The sequence below is a fragment of the Netta rufina genome (assembly GCF_964035555.1).
Source record: "Netta rufina genome assembly, chromosome: 16".
NCBI classification, from domain to species: domain Eukaryota; kingdom Metazoa; phylum Chordata; class Aves; order Anseriformes; family Anatidae; genus Netta; species Netta rufina.
The window spans coordinates 14,587,995-14,608,740 of record NC_140140.1 but is presented as its reverse complement, the minus strand read 5'-3'; the positions used below and the strand labels follow the sequence as shown (position 1 = coordinate 14,608,740).

At 51.3% G+C, this 20,746-nt stretch overlaps 1 protein-coding gene across 3 annotated transcripts in view; it reads left to right on the top strand.

The window, feature by feature from the left end:
* Positions 1-2,420: 2,420 nt before the first annotated feature.
* The window catches only part of KCNQ2 (potassium voltage-gated channel subfamily Q member 2), a gene marked incomplete at both ends in the record, with an annotated part of 60,693 nt that continues 42,367 nt past the window's right edge, over positions 2,421-20,746 (top strand). For all 3 annotated transcript variants that reach the window (XM_084296805.1, XM_084296807.1, XM_084296806.1), the window contains one exon: positions 2,421-2,716. In XM_084296805.1, the coding sequence (XP_084152931.1) occupies positions 2,421-2,716 (296 nt within the window). The remainder of the gene's footprint in view (positions 2,717-20,746) is intronic.

Genomic DNA, 20,746 nt, shown 5'->3' with positions numbered 1-20,746 from the left:
CTTGTTAGTGGCTGGCTCTGTCCTTCTGCCTCCCCCCTTCATCTTTCGAAATTACCTGCTGCAGGCTCTGTGGCAGGACTTTGCTGCTGATTAGTAGTTATATTCCAGTTGTTCCCAAGAGATGCTGCTCCCATCTGTATGAGTGTGGGTTGTGGGAATGCCCTGGGAGCAGGGGAGGGCGGCGATGTGCTTGGTGGAGGGGCTGCAGCCCCACTTGCCTCCTGTCATGGGAAATATCCCTTCCACTTGTGCTGCACCTACAACTTGATGTGTTGAGCCATGAGATCTTTGTTAAAACATCTCTAACTTTTTTTTTTGAGGGCCCACAGTGAAGAGAAGGAAGAAGCAAGGCTATAGTGGGTTTTCATCCACAATTTGGGGTCTTTTCTACCTCCCAAAGACTGCTCCGTCTGTACAAGAGGAGCATCCTTGGTGCCCCTTGCTTGCAAGGCTCTGCTTGCCTTCATCTGAGGTTTCACTTCCCTTGCAAGTGGAGCAGTGAGCCCTGCCAGCTGCCACAAAAATTTCATGCCTTTTCTAGCATCTTACTCAGCCCCCCAGGGCTCGGGATGGATGAAATCCCCCTCTCTGTTCCCCCACCCCCTGCTTTTTGGTAGTTTCGGGGGGAGACGCGTGGTACCCAAAGCTGTGCCGCAGTGTGATGCTGCGGATGACCAACTAATTAGGCAGAGAGGAGTGCGATGAATTTAGATTCTTCTTTAGGGCTCGCAGTCTATTAGTAATCTGGAATTTGTTAATTGAAAATTGCTTCCTCTGTTTGTTGCCGGCCTTTTCGTGGAGGGGGATATTTCCTGCTTTTGGACTGCGTCGCTGGATCTATAATAATGCACTTTGTACATTAGTGCCAGGCACATTTGTAATTGGCTACCCTATTAAAGAACACTAATGATCTTAGAAGTGTTCACAAATAATGAATAGAATGGCCCCTCACTGAATTGAGTAATTTATTCACTGACATACTTTCAGATCTGTTTTTCCTGTATTTAACCCAGCTTTAGTTTTCTGCCTGCCTTGTAGAGACGTCTTCTCTTTTAGCCAGGTGTTGGAGAGAATATGGGTCAGAGGAAACACATCTAAGTGTAGGGCTGCTCTGTGCTGGCTCCTCTCAATGTACGTGGAGGGTTGTGGAGAGTAAACAGCAGCAATTTTAGTCTTGGAGTGCCTCTTGTGCATCACTTGTTGGGATTCTGCTAAGGCATAAGAAGAGGAAAAAAAAAAAAGCCAGGACTTGGGGAGTGGGCTCTGGAAGACTGCTAATTTTTCTTATTTAAATATGAAAGACATAAAAAGTCATAAAGACTCCCAAAAATGGAGTGGCAGCTGCTGACCCTCACAAGAGAGGGAACTGAAACGCAGCCCTGTGCAGTTCCTGCATGCCATGAAACTTTGAGCAACCATTTTGCTGCTTGCAGGAGAAGCACGGTGTGGCAAGGTGCTCTGTGCTGAAAGAAGCAGGTCACTGGAGCTTGCAATTCTATCCAAGTACAAAAATCCCTGTGCCAAAGCACTATAAGCTTACAAAAACCATGCATAACCATTTTCCATGGTGGATAATGGTGCAAGGCAGGTATACCTACCTCATCTCAGAGTTTTCCAGGCTGTGTCTTCTCCTGAGTCTTGTGGAGGTGCATCAGGAGGAAGCATCCCTTAGGGCAGGAGCAAACCATGCTGTATGGGGGGAAAATATTAATGTTAGACCATAACTACTGGGGTGTCTCAGAGCTGATTTAGGTCAGCACACTTGGAGATAAATTTCCTACAATGGGAGCTTGGTCCTCTGTCTGGCTTGGTGGCCGCATCAAGGTGGAGCTGGTTCTCCTCTGTGAGCCTGGGACCAGGTCAAAGCTCTCTCAGCTCTTTGTGGCGAGGGAACAAAACCTCCCAGGCTGTTGCCCAGCCCTTTTCGTGGGGCCTTCCAGAAGGACCACACCTGCGGTAATTTATTTTTTTTTTATTTTTTGGAGGGGGGGGGGGGGAGAGACGGAGTTCGGCTTGGGGGAGTGATGCGGGGGCAGGGAAAGATGCCAGACCGCGTTTTTAGGGGAAGAAATCAGATCCTGATTTCTTGAGACGATGCCAGAGCTTTTGTGGGGGAGACCAGAACCTGCTTTTTTCTTTTTTTTTTTTTTTCCCTTTTTTTTTTTTTTTCCTTTGAGGGCGGGGACCTCCAGATCCCGATCCGGAGAAGGGGGTTGGGGATGCCGCCCCCCCCCCCCCCCCATGCGGACGAGGGATGCTGAGGGTTAAGGGGGCGGAGGAGCGGGCGGAGCCGCTCGCATCCCGTTGCCTTCCTGCGGCTTCTCCTGCGCCGGGCGCCGAGAGCATCGGAGGGGGAGCGCGGCCGGAGCCCCCCGGGGGAGCCCCCTGGGAGCTCCCCCCCACCCCGGCCGGCCGCCACCATGGTGCAGAAATCCCGTAACGGAGGCGTTTACCCGGGGCCCGCCGCCGAGAAGAAGCTGAAGGTGGGCTTCGTGGGTTTGGATCCCGGTGCTCCGGACTCCAGCCGGGACGGGGCGCTCCTCATCGCCGGTTCCGAGAGCACCAAACGGGGCAGCATCCTCAGCAAACCCCGCTCCGGGGTATCCGGGAGCGGCAAACCCCCAAAAAGGAATGCTTTTTACCGCAAGCTGCAGAATTTCCTCTACAACGTGTTGGAGAGACCGCGGGGCTGGGCTTTCATTTACCACGCATACGTGTGAGTAAGGAAAAAGGGTGGGGGGCGCAACCCCTGTGCGCCCCCCTCACCAATTCCCCGACCCCAAAGCTACCCTTGCATCCTATTAAATGCATGGGGAGCGGGGAGGATGCTGCGGATGCGGAGAGGGTGCAGGGAAAGGGGGGGATGCTCTTTGGGGAGCCTGGGGGGGGGGGGGTGCAAAAGGCTGAGACCCCCCCCCGGGAGCTGCTGCTGCATCTCCAGCTGGTGCCCGAGCTCGGGTAGGGGCAAAGCCTGGGGAAGGGGTGTGTGGGGTGCTGGGGGGGGGGGGGGGAGGGAGGCGATGCAAAAGGATGGGGAGAAGCCGTCCCTGCATTGCTGGGGGGTGGCTCCGCCGGGGAGATGCAATGCACCGGCCCCGGCCCCCCCCCCCCCCCCCTCCTTCCCCGGCCGCTCCCGTTTGCGGGGGAAGGGGCTGCTCATGCGGTCGGTGCAGGGGGGGCTGGAGCAGCGGGAGTGATGGGTAGGGATTGCTCCTCCGTCTTGCTTGAAATCACCATAGCAATGCTGCGAGCAGAGGAACAAAAAGCTCTGCTCAGGCACTGTCTCTCCTTCCCTCCCCCCCCCCTTCAAATCTCCTTCTCCTCCAGCCCCATCTTTGCTGGGTGGTTGCAAAGGGGTTGGGGCTGGGGGTGGGTTTGCAGCCCCGCACCGGGTCCTGGGGGTGTTTCTTGTCCCCCCCCCAACCGGGAGAAGGAGCAGGGTTGGAGATGTGTCTAGAAGGAAATGCTAATCAGTGTCTGGGGCTTCCTCAGCTCAGAGATGGAGCGGTAAACAAAGGAGCAGTCCCAGGGTGCCCGCTTTCCCCTCTGCCTCCCCGTTTTTTGGCCAGAAATGACCAGGTTTTTGCCCCCATCGCTCGGCGGAGAAATGCCCAGCTCTGGAGGCACTGCTGCAGAAGGAAGGCAGATGACTTCCCGTTGTTCAGAGGATTGCAAAGGGAGGGTCAAGATAAATCGCTGTGTTACTGCAACTCCCTTCCCTCTGGGACTTTCCACGGTCCCACCAGGCTCTTCTGCGGGCCTGGACATGGGCACAGTGCAGGTTTGGGCGCTCGGCATCCCCTTGGTGCTGATGGCTTTTTTGTTTGCGTGCTTTTCATCCTGGCTAGGGCCTCTGTCAGCCTCAGCAAAGAGGATTTTTGGGGCCTTTTGTTGTTTTTCTCTCCTTTATTTTGCTGTTAACGCTGTTCTTGGGTAAGGTGCTGGGATGTGCTTCTTGGTCCTCAGCCATTTTGTGCGTGGAGGCCTCCGAGGGAGGTGTTGGTTGGGACCACTCGGGGTGGGGAAATGCTGGCTGGGTGCAGGGGGGAGCTTGGTACTGCACTGCAGCGGGGCTGGGGTGCTGTCAGCGAGCTCGTCCTCCTGGGAAATGGAGAAGGAGGAGAGGGAGCCTCTGCGGAGCTCTGCTGGGGATGTGCTGGGCGCAAAGTCCAGCACCAAGAGTCCTGAGCATCCTCCACGCTCGGGGCCATGCTCTGGAGTTGTAGGTGCTTTGTGTCGCAAAATCCTCCCTAATCTGAGCTGAGCGTTCACCCGGTGAGCTGGGCGCCTGCCTGCCTGTGCCCTGAGGACGGGGGATGTTGTGTGTAACACGCACCATATGCTGTTAAATACAGGTGAAAGCCCAGCCTGGGGACACTGGGGTGACAAAAAACAGCAGTGGAAGGGGCTGGAAGCCAAATGGCAGGCAGCAGGGGTAGCCCCAGCTGCGAGGGCTCTGTGAGCATCTTTGGCTTCTTCAGCTGCTGCCTTAACTCCTGACCCACATTGCTCTCTGCAGTGCCTTTTTCTTGGGCAGCCAGCGATCCTCATGGGGCAGGGGCATCCCAAAAAAAAAAAAAAACCTTTCTGCCAGGGCTTGCCTTCCCCTGGAGCCCCCATTTCCAGCACAACCACAGACTGCCAAGCTGGGGTGCCCCTTGGCTCTCCCCATGGATCCGCAGCCCTCCGCAGCCCCAGCGGCTGCATCTTCTCCTGGGCTCGTGACTCCACTCGTACCCGCTGTGCCACCACGTGGAGCCCTGCCCTCCGGTTAGAAACCGCTGGTCTGGGATGTGCTGGGAGCCGGGCTGCCTCCCTGTCTCACCTTGGGGCAGATGTTCCAGCAGCTGGGCAATATAACTGCCCCAAAACCATCCCCTGACCCCCAGCCACGCACCCGCTGGGAAATGGAGGCAGTGCCTGGGGCTGAGGTGGTAACTGCACCGAGGTCTGAAGCATCGCTGATACGATTAATTTTTTAGTGTGTCGGGATGTTTTGTGGATTCCAGTCTTCTGAACTTTCCGTATGATGAGGTTAGCCTTGGCAGTTCACTGATATGTTATTTAAAGAGCTGGAGGATATGATAAACATCATCCAAAGTCACTGGGATAAAGCCCAGCTTTGCTTTATCCCCTTGTGCTGCCTGGATGAGCCTGGAACCACCCGTGCCAGCTTTGTGTGTGCTTGAATGGAGCTGGCAGGGGGGGTTTTGCACCTAAAAGTCTGTAACCCAGAGAGGACAGACAAAAAGCCAGTGGCTGCTTACTCACAGACGTGAGAGAGCGAAGGGACTGGCTCAAGGTCATGAAGTTTCCGTGGAGTGCTGGACTCCCCCTGGTGTCCCCATGGCCTGATGCTGTGCCCTACCCTCATGGGCTGTCCCCTCCTGCCCCAGGCCCCATTTTGTGCCACAGCCTTGGCCACTGAAGCTCCTTTATCCTTTATTTTCCATGCTGCAGGCATGTGAGTGCTGATGGAGGCTGCGGGTGGAGAGCCCCATCCTGCTGCTGTCTCAGCCCCATCACAAGTGACCCCATCCACCAGCACCCCCATTTCCCTGTTCACGGGGCTTCCTTGTACGAAGGCTTAGGAAATATCTCCAAGAGAAATGAGTTCATGCACTGCCTTGGGATCCAGTGCTGTATTCTAGCTCCAATCCGTTTGTTTTATTTTCCTTCTCTGCTTTCTGTTGTTGTTCCTCCCCCTTTGCACCATTTCATGGGAAATTCAGAGCAGTTCCCACCCCTCCAGCCCCAAACTCATTAACTCTGTCTCATCTCAGATGCTGCCTCCGTAAAGGCGCTATTACCTGGGAGCAGAAGCACTGTCTTATATTTCTTACTGTGATTCATTTTTATACTTAGCTCTTCCCACACTGACACAACTGGGTGACCTGCCCATGGTACATGTATTTGTGCACAAATTATATATGTGAATAGGATGTTTTGCACAGCCCCATGAACCTCGAAGCCTGATGGGTCCCAATTTTGAGTGTGGTTGGAAATGGAAAAGCAGACTCCAGCTCTTGGAGGTCTGGGCCTTTCCTGTATTTCCCATTTTCTCTCAGTATTTTTTATTTTATTATTTATTTTGGCAGAGCCTTAGCACTGCAGCACGTGGCCTCATTCTGTTCAAGGTTGAGCTGGAACTTGAAAAGTTGAGCCCTGTCGAAATGTCAGGCTGGGCTTTTTGAGGGATGCAGCAGCACTGAGGTCTTGTTCTCTGCACAGGGAGGCATTTGCTTGCAAAAATTGTTTGGTTTTGCTTCTCTAACTTAGATTTTTTTTCTTGAAGTCCTCTTACTTTGGTTATTGCATCCTGTCCCATGCTCAGTGGTGCTGAGTCTGAAGGGCTGTCACACTTGAGTGATTTTTGTCCCTGCCTTTTTTTGTCACTTTTAAAGCTGTATGCCCAGAGCAAATGTGGTTTTTGCATTTCCTACTTTAAATTTACAACCTTAATGTGTCTTTTAACCGTGTTTAAAAATAGTTGGGGTGCATTTTTTATCTGCATACCGTGCACCATACATTCAGTTAATTAATATTCACTAATTAAGCAAGACTTAAGTTATATTAGGGAAGAACCTTTCCTCCCTGTCTCATTCTATTAAAATTTCCTTGTGCCATCCCCATTCTGTTTGTTCTTCCCTTTTAACCCAGCCAGAAGCCACCTCTGTCTCCAGCAAGTCTTCTCTCTGCATCCTGGCACGGCTTGCGGTGGCAGCAGCTATGGCAGCGCTGGGAGGACAGAGCCTTGGTGCAATTGCTTCCCCAAAGGTCTGGGGTTTCTTGGTGCAGAGGTGGCCTCTTTTGTGGCTCCTTCTAGGAGCTATCCTGGTTATTTCATGCGGATTCTGTCTCAGATAATGATGCTTGGCTTGGGTTTTCAGGCAGCTCACGTGTTTTGATTTGTTTTTCACACCGCTTATTTTTTTTTTTTTTTACTTGTTTTCTGGCATTGACTAATTAGGAGTAAATTTAGTTTGGCTATCTCATTTATCCATCACCAATTTGAAGATTGTTTCCCACCAGCAAGCCCATGCTAAGGGGTTTTGCTGGCAGATGCGGAGCCCCCAGACCCAGCCCATCCACCAGTGGTGGGCAGGGACCTTCTGGGTCCCCCTCCCCACATCCCAATGTGTGTGGCATGAAGATGCCACTTAAATCTCCTGTTTGTGCTGGGTTTAATGGACCTGCTGGGCTTTGGCCTCTGGTGTTGATGCCCTCATTCATGCAGTTTGTCCTCTCTGGAGTTTGGTGATCCTGGGGACCAGGAGACCTCTGCACCGCGATGCCTCACGAGCTCCTCTCCAGCTGCTTAGTCAGAGCTTGGTGGGAGCAACCTGATTTCACTCGCTTTAATGTGTCACGTTCCAGCCGTCACGTTCACCCCACACTGACATTATGGAAATGAAAAACAAGCCGATCCCCCAGATGACCTCCTTTCTGTGCTATATCACGCCTCAACCAGATGAATCTGTTTGTCGTTAGAAGGAATAACCCCTAAGAAAGCCCCAAATCCTCAACTAAATGAAAGATGGGTGTTGCATAAACAAAAACGCAGTTTGTGGAGATCAGATTTCTTGATTTATTTTATTTTAATTTTTTTTTTTTTTTTTTTTTTTGCATTTCAGCAGATGGTGGGGATATAGTGGGGTGAGACCCTGCAATTTGTTTGGTGGGACAGGGGGAGGAGGACAGAGGGTTTGCCCATCAGTGAGGCATTAACGGGGCTTTCCAGGATAAAAAGCATAGAATTTTGGTATTTGGGATTTAAGCAGCAAATACTTAGCCCCAGTTAATCCTTGTTGAGGTAGCCCAAACTTTTAGCTGGGGACCGAAGAGGGACAGGTTCCTCTTTACATTTGTGGTGGTAGGGAGATGTGCCAGTCCCTTTTCCTGATCTGTGACCTGTAAAGTAGGCGCAGGAGAGCAGAGGAAGATGGAGAGTGATTCCTACAAAGGATTAAGCTTTGTCTACAGCATGCTTTTGTACAAACATCAGCTAGTCCCTGTTTGTGTGAAATGCCCCCCATGCATCAAAGAGATGAGTTCTTCAGCATTGAGCAGGATAAGCCCCTTCTTTCCATGAGGTTCACGTTGCAGGATAATGCAGTGGCTTTTGGGCCCCAAATGGTCAAAAAGGAATTAACTACACTTCAAAATGCAATTATTGTGGTGGTTTTAAATGAGTTTTATGAGTGCATTTAGAGGGAGGCTGTATTGCAAGGTGGTTTGAGTGGTGAGCAAAGCCAGGTTGTGCAGGAGGGCGCTGGGCACGGCTACTCCTTCACACCATATGCTTAAACCGATGCCTGCTCTGACATCCTACAGCAAAGGATGGCCCTGCTGCCGTCGCAGGAGCAGGTATTTAAATCAGCTCCTTGGTGGATGTGCCCAGCCACCCAGGCTGAAAGAAAAATGTTGTTTTTCCCCCGCAAAGAACAGGCTGTGCAGCACCATCCGCTCACGGAGGCTCCGGGTGCCCTCAGCTTCCCACGTGCTTCTCCCAGCCTTGTTCTGGGCAGGCTGTGAGGGCAGTGGCCCATGGCACGCAGGCTGTGAAGGTGTTTGGGGAGGTCGGTGCATCTATTTTGAAGCACTGCGTTAATCACCGTGCTGTCTGTTGGAGTATCCTGAGCAGAATTCACCGGCTGGGATGCTGAGAGCTGCTTTATTGCAGCCTCCGGGCTTCTTGAGTGTCTAACCACTAATAAGTGAGGGAAATTGGAGCATTCCTCCATTTATCTGATCTGTCTTCATATCACTCTGGCCTCTGATGTGCGTTTTAAAAGTGTGTGACTCTCTGGCGTTGGTAAAACCCCCATCTGGTGACTTCTTTTGGGTGGGTTGGCTGTCAGGCAAAGGGCGACCTTTTCTGATGTGTGGGGAATGGGAGATCTGTGACACCTTCTCACCTCTCCCTCCCTGCTGTAGGGGATGACTTAAAGCTACATCGGGGTCACTGGGGCTGCTGGGTGCAGATCCCCAGCTTTGCAAGCCCAGAGACTGAGCAACCTCGTGATTTGTTTCATTGTACATTGCCCAGAGATTGTGGGTGGAGTGGGCTTTCAGCTCAAGTTTGGTGATGCTCGGGTGTCTCTGGGATGGAATATCTTATTCTGGGTTCCTTGCAGGACATCCCATCCCACAGGAGCCTCAGTGCAGATCAAAACTGGGCATGTCAGCCTTCTGGAGATGCCTTTTTCTATTTCTTGAAGGGAGAGGGAATTTAAGTTCCTTTTCATAGGCTGGGTGGGGTGAGTCCAGACCACAAGACAAGAAGACAGAGCCCGACATCAGTTTGCAAACCAAAAACGGGAGCGAGCTGGGGCAGTGCTAAGCATCTCCTACCTCCTGCCACAGCCAGTGGGATCTGTGATGTTCAGAGCCAGAACTATGCTGTGGACATCCCAACAGGGAAAGGTGAAGGTGAGAGATGGGTCTGACCTGCACCAAAACAGGATGACCAGCATCTGAGACCCACGTTTAGCCAGCAACTATGGAGAAGTGGATTTGAGAAAGGAGCCTTTACAGCAAACCCCAGTCAACTTGTGGACCTGCAACTCAAGACCTGGGAGAAATCAGCTGATAATCCAGCCTTATTAATGCTGATTGTAGTTCTAAATATCTCTGGCTGTGTTTAGGCTCTCAGAGTGCCCAGTGGGATGGTCACTGTTCATTTGGACACTCTCCTTCCTGAGTGCCTCTCCAGCTGCAGATGCCATCCATCCATCGTGGCTGGCCTCTTTAGGGCAAGGCTGGAAGAGGTTTTGCCTTCAGACAGTCTTTCCCAGGGACTCACAGCTGCTGCATTTGTAACCAAACCCTGCCTGGAAGCCCTGCCTTCTTCTGCGTGGCTCCACCAGCCCAGGGAGGTGACAGCGACAAAATGAAATTCGGCTGAGGCGATCGCCGAGCTGCTGTCGCACGCCGCAATGGATGAGCACAGCAGGACATCCCATAGGATTAGGTGATCCTAATGCAGCTGCCACAGATACACTGTCACTCTCTGTGAAGTTGTTATGGTGCCCAGGGAAAAAGGGAAAAAAAAAAATCCTGACTCAAAGGTGACTCACGTACACCGCTCCTCCGTCTCCTGTGGGAACGCAGTGGCTCGTGTCTGGGCACCTGCTGGGTGTGTTGGTTACAACTTCTGCTTGATACGCTCGGGGAACTAATAAGCAGTGTGAAAGAAAAAGGAAAACTTCAGTCAAATAATAGTTAAAATGAATACTGGTGGGGAAAACAATACTCAATTGATATTATAGCAGTGTGCGAGTGGCCCTAATAGAAATGAAGTCTACGAGGCTCTGTTCTGTGCATCAGGCCAGTCCCTGCCGTAACAGCTTACTGTACTGAACAGGGGAGAGCTGAAAGTTGTGAAGCAGTTGCAGGGGGACCACTGGCAAGCGTTAGCTTTGCTCCACTCATCTTCTTAATGCTGTTTACCTGGTTTCTTATTTGCTTTTGGATTAGTGGGTTGGTTTCTCTTTGCGCTCCTTGGGTTTGCGAAAGAAAGCAGGGGTTGGTTTGGCTGGGGCAGGCTGTCCAAGGCATGGCCAGCCTGTGGTAGGGGGGAATCTGATGAATTCAGGAGTTCAGCAGAGTTAACTTAGGCTGGGAGGAGGAAAGCATCTTCCTTGGGAGAGGCTCCCCCGTTGCGGGGCAGTTGGCTGCTCGCTGTGATCTTGCTGCTCATTACGAATGCAGCGTGCGGAGGGCTGCGAGCTGGGCTTATCGGCTTTCTCGCTGTCGGGTGTTATATGTGGCAGCGAAATGACAGCGCTGGGAGGCTTGCTGCCGCGTGTTTATGGGCTTCCACACAACTCGGAGTCTCAAAGTGGCCGTTAATTGAGTTTATGCTTGCTCGGAGGTTCGTTACCTGGCCTGAGGAACATAATAAGGGACATAAGAGCCTTCCGTCTTTCACTCAAGAGGAGAGGAAAGGAGTTAAATATAAATACCTCTACATTATAGCTGGACAAACAGAGTGAGGCTGCATTGCCTGCTGCCACTCCAAGCCATATGGTGAAGCCTGAACATCTCCAGAAGCAGTGGTGGAAACCAAAACCTCCCCCCAGTGCTGAGGACCACCCCTTGCCCTTGAAGCAGTTTCGCTGCGTGGAGACCTCAGGAAGGTGATATGGTCACTGCTTTGGTGTTGGCTTTGGTTTAATTCTGTGGCTGTTCATCCTTCCTCTTGTTACACATCTGGAAAGGCTGGAAATGCCATGTGTTGTCCAGTAACCCCCTTGCTGGGCCTTCCTCCAAGTTTCCTGAGGCTTATTAGCACTGATTTGCGCTTTAAGGACTAGTGAGATTCCTGAGTCATCTCCTTCGGCAGGGAGCTATTTATTTCAGTGTGTGTGTTACACTCCATGGGAGTGGGTGTCTCTCTTCCGCTTTTGGATCCTGCCCTGACTCTATATAAAGACTCCAGGCTTGAATGAGCAGCAAAACCAACCCTAAAACTGGCTCCATGGCTTGGAAGATGCGTGCTGCTGACCCCTTTTTCCCTGGCTGAAGGAGCATGGCTGCTTGGAGCATGGGTAGGAATTTTTTATGGGATGTTTGTCCATCTTGGGGTCTCTAGGACAGCTTGTAGGGACACAGCACTGTGTGCTGCTGCCCTGGAGCAGTTCTTGCTCTGCAGTGCCTCCTAACCCAGGGGGAGGCATGGTCTGTACATCCTTTTCTCCCCTGAGGTTGATTTGCTGATGCCTTTGGGTTTTTGATTGGTGTGTTTTTCTTCTTATTTAGCGGAGGTGAGACATTTCCCTGTGGCTGTAATTCTCGGTTGGTGTTACAGCAGAGACTGGAGGTGCCATGGGCAAATGCAGACGGGCTCCTCCGAGACACTGACAGAGCAGGAGCTGCCAGGCTTGGAGGAATTTCACTGTGTCATTTCTCCTGGGATGGAGAAACGTCTCCCTGTTCAGACACATCCTATGCTTGCTCGGTTGGCCTCGCAGACAGCTGCCTTATGGATGAATTTGGGGTACAAAGCCCCTTGCCAGACAGCTCCCCAGGGAGCTGCAAAGAAGCCAGCCTCTGTATGGAGGAAGGGCTAATGACAGCGCTCATCCAAAGCTGACTTCACACCCAATTAACCATCACCCTGAGCCAGAGGGACAGCTCCTCATGTCGTCACGTCTTGAACTAAATTGCTGGCGCTTCATGAGGGCTCTGTCTCCGTCGCCGGAGGGACCAGAGCATTTAATCCGTATCGGCGCTGAAGCAGCTCTGTTAATGTGACCTCGTGGTTCCTGGGCGCACATCGCTGTGGTCTGTTTCTTGCTTATGGCTATTTCTGTAAGGAAGGGAAGAGACCTTAAAAAAAAAAAAAAAAAAAAAAAAAAAAAAAAGGAGGTTGGGAAATTCTTTCTCTGATTTGTCAGACACAACGTGCAGCCATATCGAATTTTGCACTGAATTGTTCTTGCTTTTCACGTTTTCCCCTCCGACACATTTTTAACGCAATTCTTATTTATCTTCTCTCTTAAGATTACCAGATAACGAGGGGTAGGGAGAATACGCACACTGACCTTTTGTTCCTACTGTTTTTTTCCTCTTCTGCAATAGAAATCTTGATATAATTTGAAACCTCTGAGCTGCCCCTCCAGGCCCTGAGCGATGAATGTTCGTGGGAGGTGGGAGCATCTCGAGTTGTGCTGGGTGGCCCAGGGCGAGCTGCTGGGGCTCAGTCTGTGAATCAGATCTCCCAGGAGGAAAAAACACAACTGTGAAAACACAAAACACTAAATGCAGGTCTGAGACATGGTTTTAGGCCAGTGGTGGCTTAATCTGCCTCGGTATGGGAGGAATGATTTGAGTGACTATATGGTGAGGTAACAAATGTGCCTGAATAGGTCGGGTGAAAATGAGCTGCCTTCTTACCCGGCCTTGCTCTTTTGGCCCTTCTCCCCACCGGAGCAGCTGCTATTAAAAACACCCCAGGGAAATTCATTAAGCTAATGGATTGCCAGCCCCCGCTCGTGGCCGGGGATGCCCGTCCTCCCCGCAGCCACATCCCTGCGTGATGGGAGTCGGGAAGAGCGGCTGGAGCTGAGCCCAAGCCTGTGCCACGTTCCCAGCCCTGCCAGCACCCCGAGGCCTAGGGGAACAAAACCTGGGGCAGGCAGCGAGGTGGTGGCTCGGTTATTGTTCACTTGCTTGAAAGCGCAGCAGAAATTAAACAAAAGTTAATTAAACCTATTTTTTTTTTCCCTCCTGCTTCCTCTTGCCGTTTCTAGGGAAGACCGTAAAAATGTGCTAAAGAGGAAGCTCAGCTCTGAGCACCCTCTCACGAACGCAGAATACGGCCCCTGCGGGACTGCAGGGAAAGGCCCTGTAATTACGGGAAGGTCCTGCGGGGCTGGGTTACACAACCAGGACGGAGAGAGCTGCTGCTGCTCCTGCTCAGCAGCAGGCTGGTGGTGCTGTAACTCGAAATGCTACCTGGCTATTATCCATTCAGTGCTTTTCATCGCCGTTGGTGTCCTCAAAGCACGGCGCAGACCACTCGCGGGGCGCCGAGCCAAGGAGGCAAGAAGGAGCGTGTGGGGACTGTGGAAGGACCATTGGATATTTATGGTGACATAATTCCCAGGCAGCTCCAGCACGTCTCGGACGTGCTATGAAGCCACCGAGTGAAGGTGACTCCTTCCAGGCTTGGGCAGGAGCAGAGGATGCTCTGCTGGAGTGGTCGTGCTGCGGTGGCAGCTCATGGGTTAGCAGCCAAGTGAGGGGCTGGGAAAGGGCTGTAGCGTTGTAGTGAGTGCCCAGAGATGTCGTACGGGGGGAACGTGCACCTCGGCGTGGTGTTGGGCATGCCCTGGTGTCACACACTGCAGGACGCTGCTCCTGCCTTTGAGCTGCTGTGTGTGATGCTGTTGTTGGCTCTGCTCCGTGCAAGCCTCGGGTAGTGCTGTGTGCTGTGCAGTGTCTTTGTGCCAGGCTTTATTCCACTCCAGGAGGATTTATTAGTCACTGCTGGCCACGGTTGTGTCTCGAGTTGCATGTGGGCTTAAACACAGTAGTGTCCCTGTGTGCTGGGGGGAATCGTTATCCCCATTTTCCCCTCTGGGAGCTGAGGTGTGGAGGAATTCAGCAGCACAGGGTCCCTGCGGCATCATCCAGCATCCCCAGCCTCTCCCTCTTCCAGCAGCAATAAGCGTTTCCCACCCAGACAAGGAGACTTCAGTGTGTATCCTTGTCCCGTCAGGCCTTCCTTGGCTTTGAATTATTAAATAATGTCTCTGTTCTGCATCGCAAAGGTTGTTACAACACAGCTACTTATCAGAATAGAAAATAGTCATTTTCCCTACTTTAGGAGTTGACTTCATCTGCTTGTGGGATTTACAATAAATGCAAGTGTTATATTTTTTTTTTATTAAAAAACAAACATGCAGAGAGGCTGAGGTTGGAAGTAGATATGCAGAAGTACCATTTTCCAAAAGGATATCCAGTTCTCTGTCCCAGTAGTTATCCTTTATCTTCTATCTAACCCAACATCACAGGAAAATGCATTAGCGTAAATGGGCTGGATAGCGTTTGCCGCTGTGAATTCCACGATGCTGGACCACGGGTTGCCCTCTGCGCTCTGGGGGTGCCCCTTCCTACCCCCCTATCCCGGACAGTGACTGTGGATGCTGCTTAAAGCCCCGAGGAGGTGCAGATGCAGTTGCAGACCCAAGCTCAGTGATGGGTTCCTCGGGTTTCTGGTTGTTTCTCAGAGTCCTGCCTGGGGGTTGCTGCTTGTAAGAAGTTGGGTGGTACCCGGTGCTTTATCCGAGGCTGGATCTGGGCAGCAGTAGCCCAGGCTGTGGCCCTGCTGTTGGTTTTTCTCTTGCTTTAGCAGTGCCTTGCCCCATTGCAGTGCACGTCCTTGCCTGGCCAGGCACCATATGTGCCATGCACCTGCAGCACTGCTTGATATGAACCAGGCAAGCAATCCCCTAAAATTCCCAGGGAATAAATGATGGGAACTCCCTTTAGAGTGAACTGGATGTTGGAAATAGGGTCATGCTGCTGCCAGGCTGGGGCTGATTCCCTCTGGGTGGGTGGGAGAGACCCCGTGCCCTGCTCCAGAGCTGCTGCAGCTCTCCTGGGAGCAGCATTCTGAGGCGGTGCCTGGGGGCTTGGAGCATGCCTGAGAAAAGCGGGTTAAAAGCAGGTTTTTCTCCAGCCTTTGCCTGCCATTTTAAATGGGAAAGATGTTTCCTTGGCAACGAGATGGATGCTTCCCAGCAGAGCATATGGCTTCCATCGACTTTGATTTACCGGCGCGTTGAAATGGCAGCGAGATAATCCCTCCTCAGCTTTCATGTGTCCCTGTGACTTGGGAGCTTTCAATGACCACGGGTCCAGTCCCTGTGGTGCTGGACTTGCTTTCAGCCCATCCTGGAGTGGGAACTGGCAGGATCCCACATCAGGCTGGGTCTGGGGACCTTGGCAAGGAGGGACCAGAGCATCACCTGGAGCAGGATGCGCAGGAAAACCTCCTGTCTCTGCTGCCTTTCACCAGCTGAGCATCTCCTCCTCAGGGACCATAACCCACAGTCCTCTCTTCCCCTCCCTGTTTTAAATCATTTTTAGATTTTTCCACCTTTCACCACACAATCATCTGCCTCCTGCAGCTTGCTATTTATTGTTGTGTTTACTGGCACCGGGAAATAAGGAGAGGGAACAAAACCTCTCCTTTTCTGGGTGAGGAGCTGGGGGAGCCGGGCTCTGGGGCTTTGCCAAGCTCATGCATCCTCCTCCTCGCTGCTGCCCAGCGGAGAGGAAGGCTCTGCTTTGGCAAACACGATGAAATTTGGCCAACACCACCAAATGTTAGGTGGGAATGGAGGAAAGCAGCCAGACAGGGCGGTCACATGAGGCTCATTGCCTTAGGAACTAGGACGAAAATAGCGAGAGCGCTCGGTGCGCACGGCGGGGTGGTGCTGGGGCCACTGCTGGCACGTGGCTGCTCCTGCCCAGCCCCTTCATGGCTGTGGGCCTGGGAAGGGTGGCCCTAAACAGTGCTGGTCTGTGAGCATCTGCACTGCAGGGAATGGGGGAAGATGCTCATCATCCCTCTTTTTCACACTGATGCTACACAGGATTTTTGGGGAATCCCTCGTGCCAAACTTGAGTGCGCTGCACACGCAGATCCTCCGGCCTTGGCCAACTTCCCTGGGGGTGTGGAGGGCTGAAGGTGCACAAAATATTGGAGTTGTTCAATTTTATGGGAGGCTTTGTGTTAAGGAAGAGGGGAATTAAGGCCTTTCTGCCTGCTGCCCTGCAAAAGCTTGGGAAATCTGGCTGCAACCCTGGGAAGCCACTCGCTGGTGTAGTGGGGAGATGGATGGAGAAGGGCTGTGAGGGGCTGCGGCTCCCAGGGGACCCAGAACAGTTTGATAGCAGAGAAGTTTCACGGAGCTTGACAGGCAGTTGCCGTGATGCTCTTCCCTCCCTTCATCCCTAAGGCGTAACTGTCTGTTTCAGCAATTTTTAGGGCTAAAGAGCACTGCCCTTGTAAGCCTGAGCCCTCTGGAGCTCTGGGTTTGTTTTATGGATGTGAAAGGCACCAGGGGCTGTATCCTGCCACCTCTGCCATGGAGGAGCACGCTGTCCTGATGATGTGGGGAAGTGACATGGATCCAGAGCTCCCAAACTGGCTGCTGTCCTTTTACTTTTTCCTTTTAATGGACTATGAAGAGCTTTAATTCTGCTGGCTGTAAAAGTAGCGCAAAGTCAGAGATGGGAGAAGAAAGCTCAAGATGCTCAGAGACACAGCTTGTCCTTCGCAGGCAGGGAACCTCGGGCTCAGCTGAATAGCTGATTCTGGGACAGACCTTTGAAAAGCTGGCTACTATTCCTGTCTGCAGCAGAAACCAGCCCTGCACATTTTGAGACAATCTTCCTATCTGCAATTAGACCAGAGCCTATTTTTGTATACCCCATTCCCTCGAGGAATGTTTAGATGAGATGCAGCATTACATTTTGCAGGGACATCTTGCTTTTAGCCCAATTTGAGAGCACAGTTAAGTCAGGTCAAGTGACTTGCCCAGGTCAGCAAGGGGATTTTTTTTTTATGCCTGCATGCTGAAACCACGCAGTGTAGCCCTTGGCTTTTTTAATTTCCTTTTTTTTTTTTTTTTTTTTTTTTTTCCTTGAAGTAGTACAGAATAGCAGGGCTTTGCTTTGTAAAAGCAGAGATAACTTAATCGTCATACACAGATAAAGGTCACGTTCGGAAGGCTCATGTTCCTGTACTCACTGCTAATAATTTCGCAGAGGTAGGGAGGAAGCAGAGACTCTTTTTGGGGAATACCCTGTGGAACGAAACATAGGCAGTGCTCAGATTTCAATCTGAATAATACCGGGATTGCATGAGACAGCAACTTTCCCTTGCATTAAAATCAATGAACATGCTCTGAGTAAATGCCTGCGTGGACGTTTTCAGAATTACTAAAATCTTCAATACTTTATACCGTTAATTTACCTCCTAATGCACCGTAATTGTGCCGTGGTCTTTAGGATTCTGTCCCGCAAACCCTTCCTGGAGCTGCACAAATTTATTTCTCCCCACCGAGTTTTCACAGCAAGCCTCAGGCCAGCAGAGCTGCAGCAGGGACAGGCCCTGCTGGCAGGTGCATGGCCGTGATGAATATTTGGGGTTTTCCTCCAGACATCTGGCTCCTCCGAGGCTGCGTGCACAGCGCGGGGAGACGACGCAGCCCAGCATTTCCCCGTGATTTGTGTTAGAGGAGGACAAAGAGGAATGTTTGAGCTGGAAAATTGTGCGTGTTGATTGTTTTTAACGTGGCTTTTATTCTGAGCTGGGGTGCCCTGAGTCTGTTAAATAATCAGAGCCTATAAAGCAGGCTGCTGATTCCTGAAATTTTAACCCCTTTCCTGCTGCAAACCTGCAGATCTCGATCTCCATTACTCTCCTTCTCCAGCTGGCTTTGTTCTTTGAGGCTTCCATCCAGGAAAGCTCTTACAGTCAATCTTGCTTGTAGATGTGGAGATGCATAAGCCTTCGCTGGACGAGGGACAAGATGTGTCATGCAAAACCCCTTTCTGCTCAGATTCCTGCAGTGCATGGGTTCAGCTCGGGTCTCTCCCTGGCTTTGGGCTCTCGGGGCGGACGATGACGTTTCTGCTGTTTGCCTTACACGCAGGAGGGAGAGGCTGGGGAAGCTTTTCGAGTGGCAGCTCTTCAAATGTGATGAACGTTGGAGAAAAACACAAAACTCCTGCCCTTTTAGGAGTGTGAGCCCAAATGCTGCCCTTTTTCTAACTGAGAAACGTGGTGCCTTTGCAGAAGGAAGGCAGAGGAAGATAAATTGTGTTGTGAGTTGGTCGTGCTGCGCATAGGATAAAGCTGTGGTGATGTGCAGGTGTCTTGGGGGCACCCCCCTGTCATGCAGCAAGGAGAACAGGATGCTGCATCCCTTCACGGTGCCTGGGGACATGTCCTGGGGCTTGCAGGTGGCAGTGGTGGGACTGGGCTCACTGGGAGAGCAGTGTGAGCTGATCAGGAAGGCAACCCCTCTGCTTTTCCTTCCCAAAACATCATCTGGGGTCTCTAAGACCTGCTTCTCTGCAGCCTGATGGGTTCTGTTATCCTGCCCCACTGCCTGGGGCTCCCTTTAGGGATGCTGCTGTTCCTATTATGCTTTCTGACTTTGTACAGACAAGGTGCTGTTATCAGGGCTGTTCAGCCATCATCTCAGCGCGCCGAGAAGGCACTGGAGCTATTAACGCTGTCCCAGGGAGGCTTTTGCCAAAGATTTATTTAAAAGTGCATACACCACAAGAATGCCAGCCTTCGTGTCACCCATAAATGATGTTTTCTACCCACGTGGGTGCCCAGGGAGCAGCCAGCCTCATCCTGCGGAGAGCAAGATCTTGGCTGGGCTTGGCTGAGCCCCCATGGAGAGCTGTATTTGGAGTGGAGAGCGCTTCTGAAGGCACAGGACTGAAAGGCAGGATCCCCGCTTCTATTTTCAGCTCTGCTAGTGACAGAAGTCGCCTTGGGAGATGGTTTTGGCCGAGATTGAGGGATGTGGAAACCTGGAGCGAGGCATTTTAGCCTTGCAAATGAATAGCTGGGCTGCAAATCACGGCGGGATTGCTCATGTGAAGAATGATGATGGATGCTCCTGGTGAAGGGTGGGGGCAATGCAGCATCGGTGTTAGCCCTTGGAAAGTCACGGCACGGTCAGGGGTTTGCTTCTGGTTCACTGGAGATCCAAATTCAGCAGTACGCACTCCACGTCTGATTACAGGGCTTTCTGAGTCTTAAAAGTCGTTTTACAGACTCTGTTTGTCCTCAGTCTGTTCACCTTGGTTTATTGTCACTGCTGCCTTTCATGGGCTCTGATTTACACCAGTTTTAGACGCTTGAAAGCCAGCGTTTTGCAGAGACCACAGCAAATGGATTGCTGGGATTACAGGCGGATTGCCCACGAGCATTTTGGTTTTATTTTAGCACAATTATCAATGCCTCGTTTACGTCCCCAAAGTCATTTTAGAGTATTTTAAACGTTTTAAATTATTTTCTATTGTGCGGCCTTCAGCTGCCTGTAGTAAAACACTCCCTCCCTTCCAGCTTCGCTCCTTCTAATTAACCAAATCATTAATTATTTTCCCACTTCCAGAAGAAGGCAGTGAAGCATGTAGCAAACACGGTGGCTTGTACTGCTGCTTCCTTGTGTCCCATCGTGTCCAGGCATCCAGCTGCTGCTGATTTCTTCTGCTGGTGCTCCACCAGAGGCAGCTCAAAGCCCCTGCATGTCAGCAAATGCTACCTCAACACAAGTATTGCAGGAATAAATATATTTTTTAAATTGTTTTTAAATCTGATGTGAGTGTGTAGATTCCAAGAGGCTTTCTTTTGGAAGGCAAATTAGGTGGTTAATCTGAAAAGCCTTACAAGGATTTGGTCATACACTTTTATGAGAGAGAGGGAAGAAAATTTCCTGTTTCAAGTCATTTTAAATGGCTGTTGTTGTGGTGGTGGTGGTGTTTTTTTTTTTTTTTTTTTTTGAGATCACTCATTTCTTTTTCTATTGACACGTAGTGGATATGAAACTGATATGCAGCTTTTGTGCCAGGATTTATAAGCTGTATAAGAAGCTTGCTACGGGTGTTTTAAGTCAAACCTTTGGATGCGAAGCCAGACTTTGGAGGACTTTGGGTTTATCACCATTAGCAGCAAGATTTTTCTCAGAGCCAGCCCCAGCCATGCAGGGCCCTGCTCCCGTCGCTCGGGAGGAGGACATCGTCTCCTCCAAAGCTCTAAGCAGAATTGGCATCTTTAACGTGGAAATCATTAGGCGGGACATAATTAACGTTCCTTATTGCACATTAACATTATCCAGAGTCAGGCTGCAGACATGATTTGCTTTGATTAGATATGTAGCTTTAAAAATTAGATTCATCCCAGCCTCTATGCTATTTATTGGCCTGTTTCCCTTTCCCTAGCTATCTATTATTATCTGGAGCCCTTTTCCTGTGCTGTCTGGGCAGATAAGGTGAAATTATAGCAGTCAGCCTTCCTGTGCCTCGCTGCTCCCCCTTCATAGGGGCTCGGAGGATGCACCCCACCTCTGGCGTGGACACAGCTCCATGCAGACCCAACCCCACAAATGCAGTTTCCTTGCAAAAATATTTCATTCTTAGGCCTCTTTTAAAGTCACCTAGAGGTGTGTGGACCGCAGGGTGGAGCAGAGCAGCTGTGCATCAC